At 49.8% G+C, this 24,175-nt stretch overlaps 8 protein-coding genes and 1 non-coding gene across 9 annotated transcripts; 5 read left to right on the forward strand and 4 right to left on the reverse strand.

Annotated features, from left to right (window-relative positions):
• Positions 1-4,157: 4,157 nt before the first annotated feature.
• Positions 4,158-4,897, forward strand: MYCFIDRAFT_178524 (uncharacterized protein; the record flags this gene model as incomplete). Its single annotated transcript, XM_007932576.1, has 3 exons — positions 4,158-4,280; positions 4,324-4,770; positions 4,838-4,897. 3 exons carry the CDS (start codon positions 4,158-4,160, stop codon positions 4,895-4,897), a joined length of 630 nt encoding a protein of 209 aa, XP_007930767.1.
• Positions 4,898-5,804: 907 nt separating this feature from the next.
• On the forward strand, positions 5,805-5,898 carry MYCFIDRAFT_t66. Its single transcript has one exon. It is a non-coding gene; the product is annotated as a tRNA-Ile (tRNA).
• A 1,146-nt stretch (positions 5,899-7,044) lies between these two features.
• Positions 7,045-9,142, reverse strand: MYCFIDRAFT_58471 (uncharacterized protein). The gene is made up of 3 exons (XM_007932413.1): positions 8,802-9,142; positions 7,587-8,749; positions 7,045-7,526 (listed from the first exon to the last, which is right to left on the reverse strand). Exons 2-3 carry the CDS (start codon positions 8,562-8,564, stop codon positions 7,296-7,298), a joined length of 1,209 nt encoding a protein of 402 aa, XP_007930604.1. The 5' UTR covers positions 8,565-8,749; positions 8,802-9,142; the 3' UTR covers positions 7,045-7,295.
• On the forward strand, positions 8,684-11,791 carry MYCFIDRAFT_216622 (uncharacterized protein; the record flags this gene model as incomplete). The annotated part of the gene is made up of 3 exons (XM_007932577.1): positions 8,684-8,764; positions 8,943-9,036; positions 9,330-11,791. 3 exons carry the CDS (start codon positions 8,684-8,686, stop codon positions 11,582-11,584), a joined length of 2,430 nt encoding a protein of 809 aa, XP_007930768.1. The 3' UTR covers positions 11,585-11,791.
• A 799-nt stretch (positions 11,792-12,590) lies between these two features.
• MYCFIDRAFT_80797 (uncharacterized protein) lies at positions 12,591-13,457 on the forward strand (the record flags this gene model as incomplete). Its single annotated transcript, XM_007932578.1, has 2 exons — positions 12,591-13,311; positions 13,435-13,457. The coding sequence occupies 2 exons, from the start codon at positions 12,591-12,593 to the stop codon at positions 13,455-13,457; spliced, it is 744 nt and encodes a 247-aa protein (XP_007930769.1).
• A 130-nt stretch (positions 13,458-13,587) lies between these two features.
• Positions 13,588-14,296, reverse strand: MYCFIDRAFT_212370 (uncharacterized protein). The gene has a single exon (XM_007932579.1). The coding sequence runs from the start codon at positions 14,192-14,194 to the stop codon at positions 13,634-13,636; it is 561 nt and encodes a 186-aa protein (XP_007930770.1). The 5' UTR covers positions 14,195-14,296; the 3' UTR covers positions 13,588-13,633.
• An 810-nt stretch (positions 14,297-15,106) lies between these two features.
• Positions 15,107-16,443, reverse strand: MYCFIDRAFT_58474 (uncharacterized protein; the record flags this gene model as incomplete). The annotated part of the gene is made up of 3 exons (XM_007932414.1): positions 15,107-15,511; positions 15,564-16,082; positions 16,152-16,443. The coding sequence occupies 3 exons, from the start codon at positions 16,441-16,443 to the stop codon at positions 15,210-15,212; spliced, it is 1,113 nt and encodes a 370-aa protein (XP_007930605.1). The 3' UTR covers positions 15,107-15,209.
• Positions 16,444-17,003: 560 nt separating this feature from the next.
• Positions 17,004-18,902, forward strand: MYCFIDRAFT_58476 (uncharacterized protein; the record flags this gene model as incomplete). Its single annotated transcript, XM_007932415.1, has 5 exons — positions 17,004-17,316; positions 17,376-17,683; positions 17,734-17,762; positions 17,832-18,205; positions 18,262-18,902. 5 exons carry the CDS (start codon positions 17,004-17,006, stop codon positions 18,900-18,902), a joined length of 1,665 nt encoding a protein of 554 aa, XP_007930606.1.
• Positions 18,903-19,084: 182 nt separating this feature from the next.
• On the reverse strand, positions 19,085-23,785 carry MYCFIDRAFT_114079 (uncharacterized protein; the record flags this gene model as incomplete). Its single annotated transcript, XM_007932581.2, has 4 exons — positions 19,085-19,925; positions 20,088-20,400; positions 20,470-21,314; positions 21,594-23,785. 4 exons carry the CDS (start codon positions 23,783-23,785, stop codon positions 19,085-19,087), a joined length of 4,191 nt encoding a protein of 1,396 aa, XP_007930772.1.
• Between the last annotated feature and the right edge of the window lie 390 nt (positions 23,786-24,175).

Raw genomic sequence — 24,175 nt, forward strand, 5'->3', positions numbered from 1 at the left:
TAGGGTTATAGGTCGATAGGCTAGGTAGGCCGTCTATCTCGCCGGGTTCGATTTTAATATATTATACCGGCTAGGCGTAAGTAACCCTACCGATAGCCTATCGAGGCGACCTAATTACGATAGCGAGACCTAATACATTAATTCATTGTTTCTAACCCTATAGTATAAGATTGCTATAGCCCGTATTGTTAATAAGCAAACGTAGGATAAGCGGACCTCCGGACCCCGCGGCGGTAACAAATACTATAGCGGAGTTGTCGTTCTTCTAGTATACGTTAAAAAGGACGTAGATCGCTCGAGCTATAACGACTCGATTAAAGATATTGCTATCTATAGCGATAGTACTATAGAAGAGGTTGCAGTTAATCCGGCTACTAGTACTATTAGATATATATAATGCGTACCTCGTTTAATAGCGAGGGTGCTATTAAACGACCTTATAAATAGGGATAGTTAATCGTTTATAGATAAGCTGTTACGTGCTTAGTAGAGGGACGCCTTTGCTATCGAGCGTATTAATAGGCTTATAAGTAGACGGGCGACTCGATCTAGTAAGAGTAACAGTTAGTCGATTGACGATAAAGGTTACTTAAAGTTCAAGGGCAGGTACTATATCCCCGCTAAACAATCGATTAGACAAGAGCTTTTAAAGAGGCACTATAATAGTAAGCTCGCTAGTTACTATAGTATAGAGAGGTCGCACGAGTTACTATCGCGTATATACTACTAGCTAAATAGTAAGCGGTATATAAAGGAGTATATATAGACCTATATAGTATACTAGCGAGTTAAAGTACTAAAGCACTTACTATTTAGCGAGTTGTCTTCACTCCCTGTTCTAAAGAAGCCTTTTATAGAGCTTATAATAGACTTTATTATAGGTCTTCCCCCTACTAAGCGAAGAGGAAGCAAAGACGTCTTTAACGCTATACTAGTCGTTATAGACCGATTTACTAAGGGTGCTCGCTATATTCCTGCTCGGAAGGATTAGACGGCTATTAATATAGCTAAAGCACTATAGAACAACATCTTCTATAGCTATTAGGGAACCCCTATGGGGATAGTCTCCGACCGGGGCTCGATATTTATATCGCACTATTAGAGCGAAATATGCCTATAGCTAAGACTTAAGCATCGCCTGTCTATAGCGTTCTATCTATAAACAGATAGCTAGACCGAGAGGCAAAATGCTACGCTATAGTAGTACCTACGTAGCTATATTAATAAGAACCCTAACGACTAGGTTAACCTCCTATAACTAGCCGAATTCGTATATAATAATAGTGTCTACTTATCTACTAAGGTATTACCCTATTTCGCTATAATAGGCTAGAACGCTGCTATGCTATAAGACCCCCTACCGCTCGAGGCCGAGCGTAAGGAAAGGGAAGCGTATTAAGTACTAACCCCTAAAACACTAGCGGCTATTAAGAGGGTTTAGAAGATGCGAGAAATTTACGCTAAGATAGCTAACAAACTAGTAAAGGCCTAGGCCTATTAGAAGGCCTACTACGACAAACACTATACGCTAATAACCTTTAAGCAAGGTAATATAGTTATACTTAGTATAAAGAACCTCCGCATCCGCAAACACCTATTACCTAATAGCAAAACACGCCCTAAACTAGTACTAAGGTACATTGGCCTATTCCGCATTCGGGAAGTTAAGGGCTCTTCCGTATAGGCCTATTAGTTATAGCTCCTACTATACTACACTATCTATAACACCTTCTATATCTCCCTCCTTAAACTATACTACTACCGCGGAGACTCTAATAAAGGAGCCCCTACTAAACATAAAGAGATACTAGCTAACGGTAAAGAGCTATAGTCTATAGAATGTATTCTAAAGCACTAGACTAGGTAAGGCAAAAAGGAGTACCTCCTAAGATAGTAAGGCTATTCGCCGGAATAGGACTTGTAGGAAGATGAAGCCTCTTTTAAAGACATAACTAAGTTGTTAGATAAGTATTAGACTAGTATAAAGAACAAGAAGAAGGCTAAGGGCCTATAATGTCGCCTAGGACTAATGCTACCCCCGGGGTGCTATTAGCTAACTAATCGGAGGCCGGCAAACTAGGACAATAAGACTATACTAGGCGCGCTACAACGCGTTAATTAATTAGTTACTGCTCTTTTAAGGATTCTACCTCTTATTCCTTTATTCTATCGAGGCCTCGAGGCCTAAGCAACTAATAAGGGCGATGCGCGCGCGCGAATAACGGTAATAGAGATAATAGTATCGCGCTACGAGCTAGTAGTATATTAGCAGCCGGCACGCCTATATTAGTAATAGTGTTACGGGGTATGTTACTATTCGAAGAAGGAAGACGACGCGACTATATCGGTAACGGTATTGCTAATATTATTATTATTAGATAAAGAAGAAGATTAGAAGCGAGGTAAAGTTAGCGCTAAGACGACTAGCGCCGCTATTATTAACATTACTTGCTATTGTCGCTATACCTACAAAGACAACCTTACCTATACTACGAGCCTAAGGCACCTTTAATTAAAACTTTAATTAAAACTTTAAGCCGCCTAAAAGATTAAGCGACTAATAGACCGACTAAGGGCAAAAACTATAGAGCTAAGCTAGCTAGGGTCGATCTTACGGACAATAGGTTACTCCTCGATCTATCTAATCCTTTAAGCGAGGCGAACCTCTACTACTGCACTTATAATAGCCTTTACTTATAGAAACTAGACGAGCTGTGTTTTTTAAAAGATAAGATAAGATTGACAATTAAAGGCTGCTAAACCTAACCAATTAGGGCTAGTAAAACTACGATAGTAAATAATAGTTCTTGTAATAATAAGAACAACCCTCGGAACGGACAAACCCTCGGAGCGGACATTTCTAGGTCTTTTAAGAGTAGACGCAAAGAACTCGGATAACCTTACTTAGAACGGGGGCAGTACTACAATACCCTATATACCTACCTATTACAGTAGGGAAGGTACGCTCGTATTGTAATTAGTTGCTAGCCTTTAATTTATATAGCTATATAGCACCTTATTAGCACTATAGCCGTAGTAATAGCGCAGTTAGAGTTAGACATTATATTGTATTAGAGGTGAGGTTTGATATAGTTACCTAATTAGGTAGTTAAGTATTCAATTTAGCGCGGGCTAAGTAGCTTATTAGACTTGCCGAGTTAGCGGCGATAGAGGTCGTAGAATATAGACAGGCTACGAGGGCGCGGCCTTTAGAAGGGAAGCGTATATTAGGGCTAAAGAGGCTATACGTAATTAGCATATAACTAGGCCAAGTAAAGCTAGGGTCTTAGTGCCTTAGGCAGGGCTTAGCGCTTAGCAATAGGCTAACTTGCCTACCTTCCTCCCTCTCCTCCTAGCTCCTTATCGAATACTACTTATACCTACTACTACCCTATCTACCTACTAATATAACCCTTTTTATAGAACTAGGGAGCTAGTCCGCCGCTAAGAAACTAAACTATATACGTTTAGTAGTTCGGAAACCGAACTACTACGGGGTCTACTATTGTCGATTAGCTACTACTTATCGTAGCGACTAGATAGCCTCTTATTTAGATCGTCTCCTCCGCCGCCGCTGCTACTACTACCTATACTAGTAGCTAGGCTACCTAGACTAGACTAAGTTGCCGTAGCTATAATAGTACCTCTAGTTAATACCTCTAGTTAAAATTAGGTTATATTAAACTATATCGGAGAATTTCGGTTATATACTAGTTAGTAGAAAGAAGAAGTTTAAGTTTAAATAGAAAGCGTACCTCTTAAATATAGACTACTAGGCTTACTATATAGACAGGGTCTAAGTAGCAAACGTATAGCAAGTACGACTTTACTTTTACTTTAGCGTATATAAAAGAACTAGACTAATTAGCGAACTAGGAGAAGCAACTCTATATTACCTAGAACGTAATGTATAGGTTACCTATATCTAATTAATTATAAGATAGCTACACTTTATCTAATAATACCTGCGATAGCTAAGAAAGGGAAAAGTAAGGGAAGATAGCCTTTCGTTCTAATAGATTCTACTAGAGGGGGAGTATTATAGATTAGTTAGTACTGCTAAGTGCTAAGGCCTAATTTCCTAGCGATATATATAGCCTCTAGCTTAGACAGAAACTTAATTCCTTTCCTTATGCAATTCTATAGTTAATTAATTAATGACTTATTCTACTCAGCTCAATCACAACAGATATTCACACGACTCTGTTTCGCATACTATCGGGACGACGCAAGTTGGGTACGACAACAAGAATTTGCGGCCGCTTGAGGAAATGCAAGACGTGGCCCGCGGCCTCCGAAGACCCTCGTTCCTCCGTCCGCGAGCGTGACAGGACCACAAACTGGGCGAAAGCGAGAAAGCGAACGACAGGAACGACCAGAGGCTGCTCTGAGAATGCCGCAATGATAGGTGCTGATTTGGGGACGGACGATTCTGCGCAAGATCCCAGGGTACTCTCAGCAGACCCCTACCGTTCTGAGGCTGTTAAATTCTTCTCAAGCCGAGCAACAAGATCCATTCCGATGAACAACCTTTTCATACATACTGCGGACTCGTGCAAAGCACATTCGCCCATCCTATCTATTACGATCTTTCACGATCATGACTTACCTTCGTCAGCAACCTTCTTGGCCCACTCAGACGCGCTTTTAATCGTGCATCTTAGCGTGGACTCCCACGACAGCGACACCTCGAAAGATGTAGGCGCCAAAATGGCCCACAGATCGGTACCTCTCGAGCACGATGTACAATGCGTACGCGAAAGTTCTAGTGTGTTCTCCCTTAGACATGACCAATCCCGCTTGACTCTAGCCGGGGCATGATTGAATTGCTCATCAGGCTGCGCAAATTCGAGCACGGACGATTGACGTGGTTGTGGCCTTTTCCCTTGGCTCATAGCTTAATCATTGCTAGGGCGTATCGTTCGAGCGGCCACCTCAATGCACAATACTAGAAAGCCCACTGCAACGTGCAATTCGCCCCGGATATAGATGCACTGCTCCCGGCTGCACGTTGAAGCTAATAATGATTTCTTGTGATGCTGATATTCTCGCAGGGAGTCATGCAGTCGTCTCGCGACTTTTCAAACCTAGGTTCAAGGAGTGCACTTCCTAACAATATCTAGCGTTTCAAGATCTCTGTTGACACTTTTTCCAGCATTGTCGTGTACCTACCGCATTGCACTTCACCTCAGCCATCCCCACAACGCCGAACGACCCATCGATTGTTCTTCAAGCGAGGGCAATCTTTTCCAACCACCTTCCGAACACACATGCGGCGAGGGCTCATTATCCCGTCGTCGGGAGTATTGCAGAACCCAGAACCTGGACGCGACGAGTGACTGTGGATATTGGTCGCTGAGTGGGATCTGAGGACTGTGTAAGTGCATCTTCGTGGATTTTTGAATGAGAGTTGATTGCTGGCATTTTAAGGCTGCATTACTTGCTAGTGTAGGGATTACGGTGATCTTGAGAGTACTGCCTATGCAGAGGAAGAGGAAGATGGAGACGAAGAAGAACCAGGGAAATTGTGTGCTGTGGTGCAAATAGGATAGACTAGGGTGGTCGTAGAGGTGAAGGATTGGAAGTCACCTCAATTGCTGTTTGAGGTATTTGTTGTTTCGATATAATCCTGTCTCTCAAAATCCGATCAATGTGAACTTGTATCATAGCAGGACTCATGACCCACGTAAACAACTACGATCCATCCGACCAGAATCCCAAACCTAGCTCGCTCTGCCAAGAGCTAGCACCTGTATATTACCAGAGTTCACCCCGTGCTACAAAATACACAGTACATTATTGCAACTCCCTTGACGCAGTGGCTTAGCGTGTCGTTCTTATATTCAACCCACGGGCTGAGATATGCGAAAGTCGCGAGTTCGAATCTCGCAGGGAGTAATCCTGAACGAAGGGCTCTGCATAGCAGAGCATCCAGTTGCACATTTCTTTTTTGGTGGATGTGTGAAAGCCAACTCTTAGAAAGCTTCAACCCGCCGAACCGATGACTCTCACATTGAAGCTTTCAACAAAGGCCTTTTACTTTGCCTGCTTCTATAGATTAAATACGTATGATAAATATGATAGTCGACTGTGAAACGGAAAGGCTCTATTTATCGATATTTTCATGTTCTCACTTTGCTTCATCCCTATCACGATCATATCTAGAGAGACTTCATTCCCTCATTACGACCATCGACACGTTCCTTCTTGCCCTTCTCGGTGGACAACAGGAATCGCGGTCCAGAAATTACCAATGTTTTATCAGCCATGCGGGCGAACATCTCAACCCTGCCTGTTAGCTGTTGTTCCAATCTGGTCATTGTCCCGGGAAATACCAAACACACCACCAGCCTGCTGAAGCGAAGCACTAGCCGAAAGGGACAAGCACAAAAAACCGCAGCAAAAATTCTAACCCAAGCCTAAAGATACACAGCGAAAAGGCACCTCATTGAAACTGCTCACACCCATCGTCTGCAGAATCGACAATTCCGAAAGCCGGAGTCAAGACGCTTCCGAATGAGATCTAGAACCTTCCGGATGATCCTCCCGTCCGTAGCCATGTGCCACGAGGTTGAGAGCTGTGACGAGAAGCTTGAGGTTGATGCAGGAGAGGGCGAAAAGTGTGAGGCCGAGCAGTGCTGGGTTTGGGATTTTCTTTCTTCTTATTTATTTGCGGCGACGTTGAAATTCACCGCCATCTGTGGGCGGGGAAGACGAGGGGCTGGGTGTGGTGGGGAGGATTTTGCACTTTCTCGAGGGACGTGTTGGAAGATGCGTCGCCGGTCATGATGATTTTGGGGTTGGGGTTGGGCTTGTGGTGATTGGAGGGGCTGGTTTGCTAGAGTTCGGTTGGTGATGCGGATTTGCAGCATTTGAGAACAAGCTCGCTCTGAATGGGTTGAATGTTGTGGAGGGTATGGAATTGAGAGTTTCGACTTGAAAACCCTTCAGTTCATCGAAAGCCGGTGTACCTACTACATACCATTGCGAATGGTATTGGGAAATGGTCAAAGAACCGGCTGGCACTCTGACTGTCAGCTCTACCGTGGACGAAAAGTCGTGCTTGCGGATCTGGGATAATCTTTTGCCAAAGGTTCCACTCGTCCGACTGTTCGTGTGTGAGCCGGATCAATGACTTCGACAACTTCATGTCTTAGTCAGCAGTGATTCAATGACTTTCCTCTCCAGTGATGCTCCGCAAGCTGCGCGCAAACACAATGCCAAAGACAATTCGGCCAAGCAAGGCCACAGCATGAAGTAACTCACGCTGAATGCGGTCGTGTGCAATATGGACTTCAGGCTGCATACTTCCCCCATCCTGAATGATACATATCCTTGTCCTCATCTTTGCCGGGCCACATGATCTTGCCCTGCATCCATGCTCGTGCGTGAGCTATCGCTGTGAATAGCCACATGATCACCAATACGATCGTCAGGGCGCTGCAGATACCATTGATTGCAGGGCTTGAGAAGACTTTGCCAAGTTGTATGCCAGCAAGAGTGAGACCGGCATTTGGAAAGATAAACTACAAAGGTCAGTTAGCTAAAATTTGGGGCATTGCGATATATATAGCAGATACACTTACTGCCCACCAATTCAGCGTGAATTTCATCCTCCTGGCGCCAGCAATGACGGCAACCGTGCTGATGCAGAAAAACCAAAAGGCAAAGATGATAATGAACACCCCGGCCATTATTCCTATGAGCCTCACAATATCGCCGTCTGGCAGATTATTGATGTTGAACATATCTGGGGGGAGGACTTTTGGCGCCTGATTGCCAAGGGAAATGAGCCCAGCTGCGGTATAGCCTGCAGGTCCTACAGAAACATACATTCCTGGTCGTGTAGGCGGTGCGGGCAAGGCGCTCGTCATCAGTCGCTGGGTATACATCGAGTACATCATTAGCGCCACAGTCCAGCTAAGCCCTTGCAACATGACTGCTCCCACCCACATATCAAACGCAGCTTCCTCGGGTTGCGAGGGAATCATGGTGCCCGCCATCGTTCCAACGACAAGCAGAGGATATATGGGAAAGATCCACGCGGGTACAGCGTCGGTTATCTTCAGGCGTTCTTCTTGGAATAGCACAAAGTATTGGGCTATGGCTACGACCAAGACAACTCCGCAATACATCCAAAAGAGTACCAGCAGCGCTTTGACAAGCCATGGTCCAGAGCTCGGCACGCCGTATGCTTGAGTGGCGTTCAATATCAGAGACACCGACACCCAGTAAGATCCAAAGAACAATCCTTCGACTGGATGTGACAGTGAGGCAATGAAGCGGCGTGGGAACCAGTACGCCCTCAAAAGCATCGCGATTGTGAAGGTCACAAAGATGGTCAGGTCGAAGATGAAGAATATCTTTCCAATGGTTTCAAGGCCAGAGAATCGATTCGGCGTGTTGGCCAGAACCACAGCTACAGCGCCTGTGGACATGGTAGACGCGAACCATGGCCATGTGAAATGGGCAATACGATCCTTGAAGCTGGCACTGTCAGGCGGTCTCGGCTCGAAGTCTCTGCGGTCCCTTGCTTTCTCCAGATCTGATTCTGCCTGGCGCATGGTGGCGTTTTGCTTGAATAAGCGGTGATTGTTGGTCTATCGGTATTATATTCTAGGCATAGGTGCTTTGTCTATAGCAGGTATTTGGTTGGCGTGGCTTCGTGTAAGGTGTTTCCAAGATGTTTGCGGAAGGAGGAACAGGCGACGTTCTCCAACGCCAGCGACCCTCCTTCTTGATGCCCTGTCTTTGCATCCTGATGGTGAGTGGAGCCTTGATTGACGTCATGGTGGACTCACTGGCTCATTTCTGCCGAGCCCGCGGGAACAGTGGCAGTGGACAGTACTGGAGCCTGGCTTCAGCTCCCATTTGGCACTCTTGGGACGGCTGGTGCTATCAGATGCATTGAATAGAAGGTAGCCTAGCGATTGCGGTGACAGGTCTTGAATGCCCCGCTCTCAGCGCCCAAGCCCAAGACCTGTATGGTCTCGTTCGCGTGCTTCATCTTGGCTGCATCCTGGGCACGGCACGAGCGTAAGTGACGCGACCTAGAATCATTGTGAAGTGCTGTCTCATGCTCTTGGTGGTAGCTCCGTCGTATCCCTGTGGCGTGTCCATGTCCATATCGATGGCCTGGGAAAGAGAAGAGAAGGTGGCTTGCCAAGCGTTCGTTCAAGGAAAGGAAAGGAAAGTGAGTGAGTGTTGACAGCAGCGGCGCATCTTCGGCCGAATCTCGCTCTGCCGCGGACTGCCTTCGAGGTTGTGTCATTCACATCACCAGCACTGCAATGCATCACAGCAGCAGCGACAAGCTGCGCACCCGACAGCTTCACGCAATGGCAATGCCACGATAATGCAGACTATTTGGACCCGCGTCGCTCAGGTGCGAGGGTCCTGCCGCTGCCCACAATGTCGTCACGCAGCCCAGCGAGTATCCAGAAGCGCCGGCACCGCGAACGCCAATGCTATCAGGCCTCAATACTGGACATCGTCCACGCTTTGGTATTCGGGAATATTCGCAGCCGCAGCGACATTCGATGCAAGTGTGAAGCAGAGGAGGCGAGAGCAGTGGGACCAGGCTATAGCGGACGTGAAGCAAGAGCTGGGCCAAGCGATGCATGTGGATCAGAAGTTGGCCGCAAGACACTCTGCACACTCGGCATCCCCTGATGCGCTACGTGAAGGCCAGCATTTGGAGGTAGATGGGCTGGGAGAAGTCCCAGGAGAAGGCTGTCGCGTGGGAAAATATGCAATGACTTCAAGGACTGATGAGACTTTGGACGATGCTGTTAATCCGCGAGCCCCCGTCGAGGAGAACCTGGCCACATCCACATCTGCATTCACTCCTCTCGATGCGGAAACGCAGTGGAAGGAGGAGATAATGCAGCACGCGGATAGCAGTATTGGACGTCGGAAGCGAGCAACATGGCCTGCCAACACTGGTCACGATCTCAATGTCTTCCATCTGCCGGCTCAGTCGATATATGCCGAGGATCCGCGCAAGAGAGAAGCAGATGCATCGCGATGGTCGGAGAAGAAACTTAAAACCGTTGAAATGGTGACCGAGCTTTTACTCATGACATTCTTCGCCTGGCTTCGACATCGTGAGGCGCAAGGCCTAAGTTGTGAAGATGCCGCACGTGCTGTCCCACCCGAATTCGCAGGCAAAATTCGACACTACGCCAAGCTGAGAATGCATGAGTTCTATGGTGCAGTGAAGCTAAAAGCGGCCGACGTGCAACGTCTGGTAGACATGGATCCTCGTGAGAGCATCGACTTCCAGCGCAACGCCAAGGATGAGCAATTGTGCAAATACATGCAAGACGACCTTGGTCACCATCGATCCATGCAGAACGACATGAACACGGCTATGCGAGAGCTATTCGACCAAGCTGACAGCAAAGCTCTTGAAGCTCCACAATATCTGGCCAAAGTTTTCTATAACCTCTCGGTGTCAACAGCGCCACCGAATATGGACACGTACAACACATTGATCACTCGCCTGCACCACCTGGGTCATACTCTGCTAACCAGAGCGACCATAATATCATTCCTCAGAGCCCATCTGAGGCCTAACGAAGTCAGCCTGGCCGCCATCTTGAACTTTCGCACCGACACAGACGACGAAGAGGGATTCCGCTACATCGTGGAGCGGATGAGTGGTGCCGGTAAGAGAGGAGAGTTCTTGATGGAGGCAGGTCCTTGGACAAAAAGGCCGGCGGGCAGTTGGTATCACGGCAATCGTATCTTCGCTCGGGACGATGGGCGAATGGTGCAGAAAGCATACGCCACCCCTATGGTCTTCAACGCGTTGGTGAGGGGTGTACTGCGATTCAACGGTTTTGAAGAAGTCCTTCGCGTGACTCGAGCATGGGCTAAAGAAGGCTGGGGCCTTGATGTTGACGGTTTCTCTATACTCCTCAAAGACTGCGTGGACCGCGGCGACTGGACAGCAGGCTTAGCCGTCTGGCGCCAGATTGAATATCTTCAGAAGAAACGCAGAACTCGACAGAGTGAATACCTTCAGAAGAAACATATACTTCGGCCAGCAAAAATCAGCCTTTGGACTTTGGCCGACATGTTACAGCTCTGTATCCAAGCAGGCGATCGAGAAGAATTTGATCACGTTATGGATATTGCACTCAAAACACATGCACCTGAGGTGCGCTCGGGCATACTGACGAATCTGGTCAAGAAGAAGCAGGGCGAATATGCTTCCAAGCGGTTAGCGGAACGAAACGGTAAAGAGCAAGATTCTTCGTCGGCGGAGAGTGAGCGACTCCCTACCAGTAGGCTTTTCAATGTCTTCGAACAATTTTCCAAGTTGGAGTACGCAGGGAGAAAACATCGAGCTTTGAAGGCTACTCCCTCGCATCTCGACAGAGACGAGCTTCGAGAGACTGGATTCCAGCAGGCTTGCCAAAGCCAGCAACATCTGTCGGATCATCTCAAACCACCGAAATCCGATGTGCTTCGCAAAGCGCAAGATCGAACATCTTCCATCAGCACGATGAGTGCACCTGTCTTGCCAAAAGATTATCGTGACGGCCATCTAGGAGAGGCGGAAACATTGGATGAGTAGGAACTTCACGAGAGGCCTATGAGCCAGTTGAATCGATGAAGCGCGCAGCATGTGATGGCGCTCTGGTATTGGGTCTGTTGGCATATTAAAGGCGTCTACAATGGTGATCCAGTGTTGATGCTGCGGGACCAGGCATGTACAGATGATGATATAGAGCATAGATGCGAGATACCCATGATGAGCTTGATGCACGACAGTTGTGTTCTTATGCTATCCGAACCAGAAGACCTTCCCTTTCTACTTATGCTCCACAAACCATAACCATGCAAACCCATCCAAACACCTTATGCCCCCATTCCCAACCTGAAGTGATCATACCCCGCCACCTTTTCCATCGTTAGCTTGAGTAGTCGGACTCCTCGTGGATAGAGGGAATATTAGAATTCATATACCTACCTGATCTTTCAGGCTTCACGTGATACGTATTCGCATTCCTCTTCTCGTTTTGTATTCTTCTGTACTGCACTCCAGCGAAGGCCCCGCCGAGAACTGCTACGCTGACGAGTGAGATCGTTCTGAGGCTGTAATAGTGGTTAGCTAGGAGGATTGAGGTGGCGTTGGAATGGCTCGTGCCTGAGGTATCTTTCTAATGCCATGGTTGGTTGGACGTTTGCGCTGAGGTTGTTGCTCGGACGGATGTGATGTCGTGGTTTTGCTGATAAGGACGGGGTTGTTTGTTGATGCTGATTGTTTGTGGAGGATTGATGGATGTGTTTGTGTGGTTTCTTCTCAACGTTTAGTATCTCAATGGCAGGGGTCCATTCGATCGAGTGGAAGTTGAACCTGGAACCTGGTTGGAGCTTCCCCGCGATCTGCCAACTCGGCTCCTTCCCGTTCGGAAGACGACTTTGAAGTGAATGGTGTAACATCGTCATCATCACATGACAGCAGCCATCCGTCGCTAGGCCAGGCCGGCGACGAACTCTACAATCGCATCCACATCACAGGAGCTCACATATCCACGACTTGGAGCCACAGACCAAAACCCGACTTGAATACCGCCAACATGGCCTCCGCCGGCTCAAGCTCCGCGACACCCCTCCTCTACGCCTGCATCGCCTACAACACCACAATCCTAACCGAACACACCACCTCCTCGGCCGCACAAACCTCAAACCTCGCCTCCATCCTCCTCCCCAAAATCTCACATTCCGAATCCCAAAAGCTCACCTACACCCACCAAGAAAACTTCATCCACTACATCGCCGACGGCCCCCCATCCTCCTCAAATTCCGACTCCCCCTCCGCCGCAGGCCTCACCTACCTCGTCGTCGCAAAAGCCGAACTCGGAAAACGCGTCCCGTTCGGCTTCCTGGTCGAGATCAAGAAACGTTTCCTCGGAGAATACGACCCCGTGCGGACGAAATGGTCGAGTTTACCGGCGTATGGCGCTGCGGCGTTTAATTCGGAATTGAAGAGGTTGATGGTGGAGTATGGGACGACGAAAGCCGGGCAAGATGATGCGGTGCGGAATGTGCGGGGTGAGATCGAGAATGTGAGGGGCATTATGACGGAGAGTATTGAGAGGGTTTTGGAGAGGGGGGAGAGGATTGATTTGTTGGTTGATAAGACGGATCGGCTTGGGGGCAGTGCGAGGGATTTTCGGGTTAGGAGTCGCGGGCTGAGGAGGAGGATGTGGTGGAAGAATGTGAAGTTGATGGTGCTTTTGGGGGTTGTGGTGGTGTTTTTGTTGTACTTGTTGGTCGGGTTTGGGTGTGGATTACCTGGTGAGTATCAAGATGTGATTGAGTTTTGTCTTGATCATGCGTACCCGTACCCTTATCCTTATTTTCCTCCTGATGGACAGCGGAGAACAGAACGCTGACATTTTTTTGCTTTTTTCTGTACAGCTTGGGGACGATGTGTGGGTTGAAACAAGGCACGATCGAGATTTGGAAAAGCGAGGATTGCGAGAATGTATAGTCTACGGCACGAAAGCGATACGGAAGGAAAGGAAGAGCAAGCATAGCGAGTATGAAAGTGTGCATAATGGAACAACCTAACAAGATATGATGATGATACCGTGTACTCATAACAACAACACCACTTCTACGCAGAATCTCCCCACCCCAACATCTCCTCCAATCTCTGCTTACTACTCTTCCCATGAACCCCATCCAAAAGCCCCCTCTCCTTAACCTCCTCAACAAGCTCCCGAAACTCCTCATCCCCAGCTTTCGCCTTCATCTCAAACTCCTCCATATGTTCCCTCAACCACTCCACATCACCTCCCGCCTGCGGCAACAAGAATCCCGCTTCATACCCCGCCGTCATCCCCCCCAATATAATACAAGACCTCAACGTCAAATCCCCCTTCGCGCCCGGTACGGCGATGGCATGATTCCACGCATCTAATACCTGCCGACACAGATCATCCCAATCGGCCTGTGTGCGTGAGGGACCTACGCGCACGTTGGCGACGATGTGGTTGCCTTGACGACGTTTTCCCCCGATGTAGGTTGTTGTGGAGGATATGTCGGTGTATTTTACTTGGACGAACATGCGAGGGGTTGTGAATTTGGTGCTGTGGATTTGGGTTATGGATTCGGCGAGGTCGTCTTGTTGTTCGGGTGTGAGGGGGGTTATGTGTTGGATGTCGTAGATGGGCATGGTTGGGGAAATGCTTGGTTGTGAACTTGGTGAGTGTGCAGTTGGTGAGGGATTTGAAGTTTTGGGGAAGGGTGGTTGTTGTTTCTTAATCAGTAGATTGAGATGGAGGTTTATTGGTGATCTTTTGATATGGGAGTCCGAGGCTATTAAAGCGATGACGATGGAGCTCTAGGATCTAGGACCCTGGCGGAGATCTTCCCGTTGACCGGCGTCAAGCTTTCCGGCTTATTCCTAATATGAGTTTCGTTGTTTTTCTTATAACATTGCTATTGTCGACAAATCGTAAACAGTCTAGACAAGCAAAAGTCGGACAAAGCCTGCTTTATCTCGACCTAGGAAGACTCTTATCCTGCCGCTAGACTAGAAAGCCGACTAAAGACAGTCGACATCGTCATCGTAACTTCTCGCAAGTGCGATATCAAAATCTTTAAAAAGAATTCAACAAGATCGAAAAGCAATTTAGGGGGTCTATGTGTGAGAGACTTGAGCTCCCAGATTTCGGAGAACGAATGGTCCCATCTGCCCGCCAAGAGGAGTGATGGATGTTGTAGAAACAAGATGTCCTGCAGCATTCCACGAAATGGATCCGGCTCTGAAAAATGATTGAATATACCAGCATGATGACTGCCGGTGGGTCCAAAATGATACCTGCATGAGCAAGAACTGTCGACGACCTACCTACCGATCAAAGCTTCGGTCAACCACATCTTTCAAAAAAAAAAATGAGGGAGCAGAGTTGCACAACCCACCAGCCAATAGCTAGCTCTTCATGGGTGGCCATCGACTTTCGGCGATCGAGCTGACGTTTTTCCGAGGGCTTTTCCTCGCTGTGCAACAAGAGGAAGCGATTTGTATGCTTGAAATGAGTGGAGAAGCAGCCATTAAGAAGGGATGTAGGATGAAAGAGGGTATGAGAATGGACAAGTGCAATACCAAATTCTTCTCAGGCTAAACTGCAGCTGTCAGTCAGGGTCATCTACAATCCAAGGCGGTACAATCTCCCATCTTCGATCCGTTAATGGACCTCAGCAACCATAGCTTGAGGAATGCCAGTCACCGTATCGAACTCCTTCTTCGCCTTTGCGGTAGGATACTGAATGCCCCTCCTCAGCCTCGCCCAATCTTCTTGACGCACAGGCTCATATTTAGCCGGATGCTCTTCATCGACACAAGTAGGCAGGCACTCAATCAGTGTATCTGGATCCGTAACAATGAAGTATGGAATGGAGTATCGCGCTCGCGTCATGCGTTCTGGTCCTGTGTATCGATCGTCTCTCGGCGGCTGTCGGACTCTGTGGCGGCTGGATTTGAGAAGATCTATTCTTGTCTCAGCACAAATACTTGACCGGAATGTCAGGATTGCTCTTACCGTTACTCCACCTCATCAGCATATCTCCAATATTCATCACGCAAGCCCCTTCCACCGGGTTCACGGGGATGAAAGTGCCCAGCTTCCTCGGATGCTCGACTTCCAGCCCCCCACACTCATCCTGAAACAACATGGTGATGCTACCCCAATCCGTATGTGCAGGATTTCTTGCCGTACGTCCGCTCTCAAGCTCCTCCGCTGGAACAGGCGGGTAGTGGAGCAGACGTAACTGGTTGTATCTGCCCGAATGGAAGCGAATCAAGGAGTCTTCTTCCAGGCCCAAACCCAGCGCGACGCATTTCAGAATCTCGAGGGAGATGTTGTGGCACTCCCAATAGAAGTCGGTGGTGATTTTGCGGAAGCCAGGGAGCGTGGACTCTGGGAGCCAAACGGGTGGTTGAAGTTCGTTGTTTTCAGCGCCGACTTCGAAGGATTCTTTGGCATCGATCGCACGCTCGCGACGCTCCCGAGCGCCAACGTCTTGTTCTGAGCCCAGATAGTCGGTCACGAGCTCTAGGCCTAAAGCTCGCTTAGCAAGGAATGTGGCTTTCTCGCTGGCGCATCAAGTCGCCCAGAGATACTACTCACCTGGATGAGAGTAGCCACGATGCACATCGGGACCATCTGGATGAGGGGCCTTCATTTTGTCCTCCATAGGCAGGTCAAAGAGCGCCTTTGTGATTGCAAAAGCTTGATCTAGACTGCTCTGCCTCACACCATGATTGACAATGTAAACGAAGCCATACTCCTTACCGGCCGAGATCAGTTCCGCTGCGACCTCTTTGCGAGAAGCTAAACTGGAGTTGTACCACTTAGAGAAGTCGATGACGGGGATGGAGGCAGTGTCTATCGTTTCTGGACAGTCGCCCAAAGAACCCATTTTGCGAGGAAGATGTGGTTTGTATAATATCTGAATCTCTCAGACCAGCATTTACTGTACGAGAGGAGCAAGCTCAGCTTTGCGTATCGTTCTGCTTTTACGAAAGCGGTCGATGAGTTTGGAAATAGCCGTCGGCACTTGAAGCGTGATGTATCGGCCGAATTGTGGATGATGTGTAGAGCTTATCCGTGAGTCTGGCTGCTCTGGCAATGTCGGGTGTAGGGGGCCTGGTCCCGGCCGATTGTTCCAATGCGGTAAATAAATAGATTCGGAAGTTGGAACGCCAGCTTCGAGTAGGGTGTACTACAGTGGAACGAGAAACTCGGCAAGGAAGTGCCGATAGAATACTGCCCTGTAAAGTTCTGTATTCCGAAGGACATAACTGGACGAAGATAGGCCAGGCAGGGCTGTACATGGTTACCAGATAGCGGGGCGCGATCGTTGTCGAATGTCTCGAACACAGATATTTAGAAGACTGGGACATCCAGTTGCCTAGGTAGTAGACGGCATATTCGGAATTGCTGAACGATCTCTTGTCAGCGATATGATCAAGCGCCGAGATGCGGATCTCTCCAGAAACTAAGGCTCGCGCCCGGTATTGGTCGAAGCGTCTGGAGTGTCCGGTTGACGAGAACGCAGAATATCACAACACATATTGGTGTAATCGAGATCTGATTCCAATTCCTGACGACCGACGAACTTGGACTTGGCAGGGCTACTTTGGATATTGGGTCATCTGTGGAGTCAACACAACAGCATGGTCGGTCGCAGCGTCACTCCATTCTCTAGGCTTGTCCGTGCCGCAAGCCATGGGAGTGATTACCGGAGTGGCAATCATTAGTGGAATGATTGCTGTGCTCGCTGGATGGCCAGGTGAACAGAAACCAGGCCAGGGCATGTCGATGGATGAATTTGACTGACACCGCATACAGGCTCCCATCAGTACATCGGTTTCACCGTGCTCTCGCGCGGATCCTGGGGCATGCGTGGCGGATTCTGGCCGGTGTTGAATCGCATTGTAACTGCCATTGTGTGGAATGGTATCCAGCTGTACTGGGGTGGCCAGTCTGTCAAAATCATGTTAGGCGGCATCATTGGAGCCCCGTGGGTGAACTTGCGCAATACACTCCCAGCCTCGGCCAACGTGGATACCGCCAGCCTTATATCATTCTTCGTCTTCCTAGTCATCTTTCTGCCAATCTTGATGATACCTCCCGAGAAGTTGCAATGGCCTTTGAGGGTAAGTCCCCGCAGAAGAGGCAGCAATCGTAGCACGCTAACGTAGGAGAGGTCACCTTTGTCATGATGCTTTCCACAATGTATGGCTGTCCCACTCTGTATGCTGCGATCGCTTTTTCCAAACACTAACATGGCATGTTCGGACGCAGGTTCGGGATGCTGGCGTGGTCGATATCGGCTGCAGGCTCGGTCGGCCATCTTATGCATATGCCAGCGACAGCCAAAGGATCCAAGCTTTCATGGGCCGCCGTATACTCTCTGCAGAGCATCATCGGTGCTCAAGCATCAGGCGCTTTGGGCCAGTCAGACTGGACGCGTTATGCTAAAACACCCAATGCGGCATTGTTCTCTCAGCTCATAGCAGCTCCCATTCTCATCATCTCAACGGCTGTATGCGGACTCTTGATCACCTCGGCGACCAATGAGATGTACGGCGTGGCAACCTGGAACCCATTTGAGCTCCTCCTCTTGATCCAGCAGCGATCTCTGAGCCCAGCTGCTCGCGCGGGAACGTTCTTCGCAGGTAAGGTTCGGGATATCGATGGCGGTGGTGCGTCGGCTCTGACGGTTGACGATTAGGCTTGGGATTCTTCCTGGACCAGCTGGCGCTGTGTGTCATCCTGAACTGCGTGTCGGCAGGAATGGACATTGCCGCGCTCGCTCCCAAATGGATGAACATTCGACGAGGCGGCTATCTCATGTCGGTGATCTCGGTTGCAATCGTGCCTTGGAACTATGTGACCAAGCCAACGACATTTATCACTGTGCTCAGCGGATGGTCGGTCTTCCTGTCTCCCATGACCGGAATCGTGATTGGAGATTATTTCCTGGTGCGAGGGCGAGACTACCACCTCGGCGATTTGTACTGCGGCAACCGTTCGAGTGCTTACTGGTATGCTGCGGGGTTCAATTGGCGCGGGATCATCGCGTGGTGCATCGGCATCGCTCCAACGCTGCCGGGCTTCGTGCGGGCGGTCAAAGAGACTCGGGATGACACGATCGCTTGGGACCACGTGTATGACATGACATACTTCTATGGCTTCTTCAGCGCTTGTGCCGTGCATGCAGGCTTGCATTGGCTGTTTCCAGCGCCGCGGCAGACGGGACATTCCGATTTTGTGCTGCGAGAGCACGCGGACATGGTGCGAGGCGGAGAATGCAGCGCGAGTGCAGAGGTGGAGAGTCAAGAGGTGCATGCAGAAAAGGCCTTCGATGGATAGCATCGCTTTACAAGATACATGTCTGATCTATGCAGTATGAACTACGAGAGTGACAACAATGAAACCGATACCCTTAACAATTCATCAATCGTTCCAAAGCCATGATACCCCGTCTTCGTGATACCCAAGCTTGCGCCGTGGCCAAAGGGAGACTTGGACCCAAAAGAGAACAACGCACTCACTCACTCCTTCAACTGTGCTCGAAGGCCAACATTCTCCCTTTTCACTCTGCTGCACTCGCGTCTGAGCATGACGACCTCATCTTGCGCCTCTTTTAATTTCCTCTTCAACTCCTCAACGCCCTCACCACCTCTGACAGCCTTCAGAATTCTGCTCAACTCCTCGTTGAACTTGGAATAGAGTGCCTCATTCTCACCATTCGCCTCGCGATATAGGTCGTCCAGCTTCTTGCATTTTGCCTCACTGACTGTCAGACTCGTGCTGAGGTCGGTGTGGATGGAGTTGACTCGAGTGTTGAGATCAGACATCTGCTTCGGAAGTGCACCCTCCATTTTGAGCACGCGCTGTGCGAGGTCCATGTTGCTGGCCTGCGAGGAGGAGCCGCGACCGCCGACAGTTCTGCTACCTCCGCGAACAGGACTGCGCATACTAGTACTGCATATGAGCTCATCTCCTATCTTGCTCAATTCCTCCTGTATGCTGCTCTGCGCCGCCGCGATAGAATTCTGCTCGTTTTGCAGCCGTTCGCGGAGCTTCTGAGGTGACTGCATTCGCAATTTCCTGCTCGGCGAAGGCTGGGGAATGCCAGGCACATCTACAGTAGTGCTGCGAGTTCGGCCAATCTTCTCCGATTGAGGCGAAGGCTTCTTCACGATATTGCCAGCTCCCGGTCGTTCAGAAAGACCAGTGCGGTTTGGTGTGGACGGCGTGAACTTGGCGGGCGAAGTGGCTCTTGGTACCAAGCTTGGTATATTGGACGTTGGACGAGAAGTGATCACGACTTCGTCTGCAGGGCCACCACTTGTCTTCGGCCTTTGCAGCTCACTTTGCTTCTCGCCACCGCTTGTCTTCGGTCGCGGTAGTTCGGGTGGCGGCTGTGATCCCAGAGCTCGACTGGGTCCCGGCGATAGCTCCCTTCGGAATGAGGAAGGCAATCGTGAACGCGGTGTCTTTTGCAGAGGGCTGCCGAATCTGCCGGTATTATCTCTTGAAGAAGCACCCGACGGAGTTGAACGTGCGGGAGAGTCGGGCAATGCCTTCTCTTCCAAGGCCTTCTGGGTCAAGACAGGTCGTCTGGGAGATGGCGTTGACCATGTCTCTCTTTTTGGCGATGTCTCCAGGACCTTCAAATCAGACAGCGAACTACGCCTCTTCTTTCTCGGCGGGCCTTGTGGGATAAAGCTTGGATGTTCACCGATAGTGGACAAGCCAAGATTGTGACTGCTGGGCGTCCGCACAATATTTGGCAGATCTCCGAAGGAAGCCGCGGAGATCTTACTGTCCGGCGAAGGTGGTCGCATGCCCAAGGCCGGCGGCTCTATATCTATCGACCGCGAACGACCGAGGGAGCCCTTGGAAATGCTATTGCCAGGACTGTACTCGCCACGCGTGCTCTTGCTAAGAGTTCTCCATACAGATGCGACCTTGGATTCCTGCTCAGACTTGCTATTTTCTCTCGTCAGACCGCCCAGGCCAAATTTGCGTCGCAGCGAGGAAGTATTACTCGTTAGCGAGCCTGAGTTGACCGATCGTGCTCTCTTGTGTGACTTGACAGAACCAGTGTCCTTGTAGCTATGCGTCATACTGACATCTACTGGCTCGCCAAAGTAGGTATCTGTGTCGTCCACGAAGCGATCAATCAAGGCAATGTAGTCATGGGGATTGCCATCGGTCACAAGCACTTCTGCGAAGCATGCTGTGAGAATACCTCGATCGCCATCATTGCCTGTGCCGTCGAGCAAGTCGGCGAGAAGCTTCATAATCGCTTTGAATGCTCGCTGGTTCTGCGGAGCCAGCCGTCCAAGCGCATTCTTAAAGTATTCGTCGAATTCGCTCGGGAACAGTGCTTCAGCTTTGGCTTGTATGTCTTGCAGTAAGGATGTCGGCATTACTTGGCCGATGTGGTCTTTCCACGCGATATTGAGGAACTTCTCGAACGCGGCCATCAGCACATCGAGAGGCGCTTGAGCAGCCAGAACCATCATGTTCGGGTCCTCCAGAAGGCCAGAGTAGAGCTCTTCAACAAGACCAGGGTCCGCAACTAGACGAAGCTTTAGGTTCTTGCCGACAATGTTGCCCTTTCGAGCCTGCAGAGCGAGAATGTATGCAGAGAGCGTATCTTCCATCTTCTTCAGCTGGTTTGCCGCAAGATCGGTGGTAATTGCGAATGGCGCAGCTCCTTCTTTTGATGTTGGACGAGACTCCCGGCTGGGTGGTTTGTATGAAGCTGAGCTGGCATGACTGGGCTTGCGAGGAATCTGACTCTGCGGTGGTAGACTTGGCAGGTCCTTACGGAGGAGATTCGGCGGCTCATTGCCAGGTCCAACGCTTGAGAGGAAGCTGGAAAGCAGCTTCTTCGGTGACTTCGGACGGTGTACACATTCGCGAGGTGTGAACTTGGCCTTGACTTGGTAGTCTGCCTGGCCTGCCGCTTGAAGTCCGATTGACTGCAAGATATCGCTGTTCCTCATGATCATACAAGCGGCCATTGCTGGCTGTTCTATAGCCAACCGAGCACTTGTAAGGGAGGCGATCTTCCTGCGCAACGCTGGAACAAGATCTGGAGTATCAAAATGTTCTCGACCAAGGTTGCCGTCAATAGAATCAATTGTTAGCCGCCAGTCACCATCACGATGCGGCGCCAGATTAATGACAGTACGGACGTCGCTATGTCCGGGCTTCACTTGGGTTTGGTGTCGTTCTGGGTCTACCACAACACGTATCGGCGCACATGGCCCGCGCGAGCGAGTGTGCTCGACGTTAGAGTCATCGAAAATGGCGCTGAGTAAATTTAAGGAGTCGCTCGCAGGATCGGTGGCACGAAATTCCCAGGTCGATGATTCTCGCTCAGCTTCGGAGAAGCGACTCTCCACTCTGGCTTTAGCAACTTCTTCCACAAATCGAGACACACGTCCATCGTAAGCACCTTCCAACCTTAGAAGCTGACAGCTGTCGAGGATTGGTTCCTGGGCACCAAGAGCTCCGGCGGCAAGCTGAAAGAACGTGAGGAGTTGTAACGCGCTTCCATCATGGCTCTCTGTACATTGCAATGCTTCAAGCTGGAGGCGTCGGACGAAGTGTAAGTCTCCGATCGTATCAGAGAGACTCTCGACGGACATGCTGGGTAGCGATCCGCTCCCCATCTCGGTCAATAGCGTCCGGGCTGACGCCTTAGATGTGGGCGATTTCTCCACCATGATGACACCATCCGTAAATAGAAACAACATTCCTCGCGCACCATCGCAGCCCTCGAAGGCATATGGCGGCATAAGCTCTATGTAGTCAACAGCTGCAACGAGACGCCCAGATACGTCAATATCCAGTGGCCATCCCATCGTTCGTGTCCGAAGCCGTTCGACCATTGCTGCAGCCTCCGTTCCTTCATTCTCGGCGCAGATTCCGGTGACTATGTCTCGAGCCTTGAGGAGTAACTTCAGAGCTGGATGCTTGACTGGAAGCTGTTTCGCGATGCTGTCGATGTACAAGTTGTATCTGGGTAGTCGCTGAATTGGCTCGATCAATAGTGATGTCAGCTTCTGTTCGCCGATCTCCTGGAGTTCCTGTGCAAGACTGTCCTGAGCTCGTAGTAATGTCCTCAATGTCTGCGAGGCTTGTGCGTGTGAGCTCATGTATTCTTGGTATGCCTCCGCAAACTGCGGAAGCCATTCGCAAAGGCATTGCGCAACCTGATCGAGGCCTTGCGAATCCGGCGGTGGAGTAGCTTGTGGTGTCGACAGATCGTCCTGCGAGCTTTCAATGTCTTCCTGGGCATGTGAATGCGTACTTTCCACGACTTTGCTAATTTCTTCCGCAAAAGCAGAATTGAGCTCGACGATCTTGCCAATGGAGGGCGAGAACACAACAGAAAGCTGCTGTTGATGTCTGTCCTTCAGATCTGCTCCAATATTACCAGAGAGATCTTGCAGCTCCTTCATTCGATTCACGTAATTCTGCTCTGTCCCCACCAACTCGTCCAATTGCTTGCGCACATTCTCCTTCTGTGATCTCAGAAACGATGCTGTCCTTCCAATGGCATTCGCCTTCGACGGAGCTCGTTTTAGTCGCGAAGTGGGAAGAAAAGTGATCTCGCCAAACGCGTGCACCAGCTCAGCATATCGACCAAACTGTCGCTTCAAAATCTCCAAATCGCTTAGATCTTCTGACCCATCCGACGAACTCGGTCGCTCCTTGATTGACCCAGGCGGCAGAACCACATCGACATCTACCCAAGACAGTCGCTGCTCGCAGAACGCGTCCAGTATATCTCCAATCACATCGTGCACATTCTCGATCTTGGTCATTCGTGTCGCCAAAATGGCAATGTGATCGTCGCCAAACAATGCGCCTGGAGATGGCGCCTTGACTTGAGCAGTCCATGTCTTCTTCACGCCGTCTCCAAGTTCGGTAAAGTACTTCTTCAGACCAAACGCAAGTCCGCGACACACTTCATCTCCCTGCTCTTCTCGCGGCAGATTGCTCACTGCGGAATAGAATGGCGAGTTCGGCGATACTGACAGACGCGCGTATGAAGCCAAGCCGGCGGGTGTAAAGACATGCACTTGTATGCGCGAACTCGTCGCGCCGATGGTCGCCGCCGGGCCATAGAACACCAACACCGGATTGTTGCCCAGGAGCGGGTCGGTAGTATGGAAGAGAGAAAGGTCGCCGGAGAGAGCTGGCGGCGAGGCGATTACGATGGCCATAGCACACCGCTACTCATGCGTCGGTATCAGGCGACGATGTGCCACTCATGCGCTGGCGAAAAGTGCTGGGTGTTGTGCTGTATCCGAATGTCTGGTTGTTACTTCATCGTCATCATAGTCGTGAATGCCGTCTAATGCGATGCTCGGTGGACAGGAGGAGATTCGTGAACATGGGTTGTTTACCAAAAGTCGCGTCCTTCTCATGCAATGCGACACAAGGAAGGTAAACAATGGATTGATGAGCAGACACGGCGTCTGTTGTGGCACAGGATGCAGCTTCCCTGTCCAGCTTCCCTGTCTAGCGTCAAACCCAAAGTCGCGAAGCAGGCGCGTAATCACTCAGAACCGGGCTATTATTCACTTCTCCTCCTCCTCTCCAAACTAACTTAC

The sequence above is a fragment of the Pseudocercospora fijiensis genome (assembly GCF_000340215.1).
Source record: "Pseudocercospora fijiensis CIRAD86 unplaced genomic scaffold MYCFIscaffold_9, whole genome shotgun sequence".
Taxonomy (NCBI): domain Eukaryota; kingdom Fungi; phylum Ascomycota; class Dothideomycetes; order Mycosphaerellales; family Mycosphaerellaceae; genus Pseudocercospora; species Pseudocercospora fijiensis.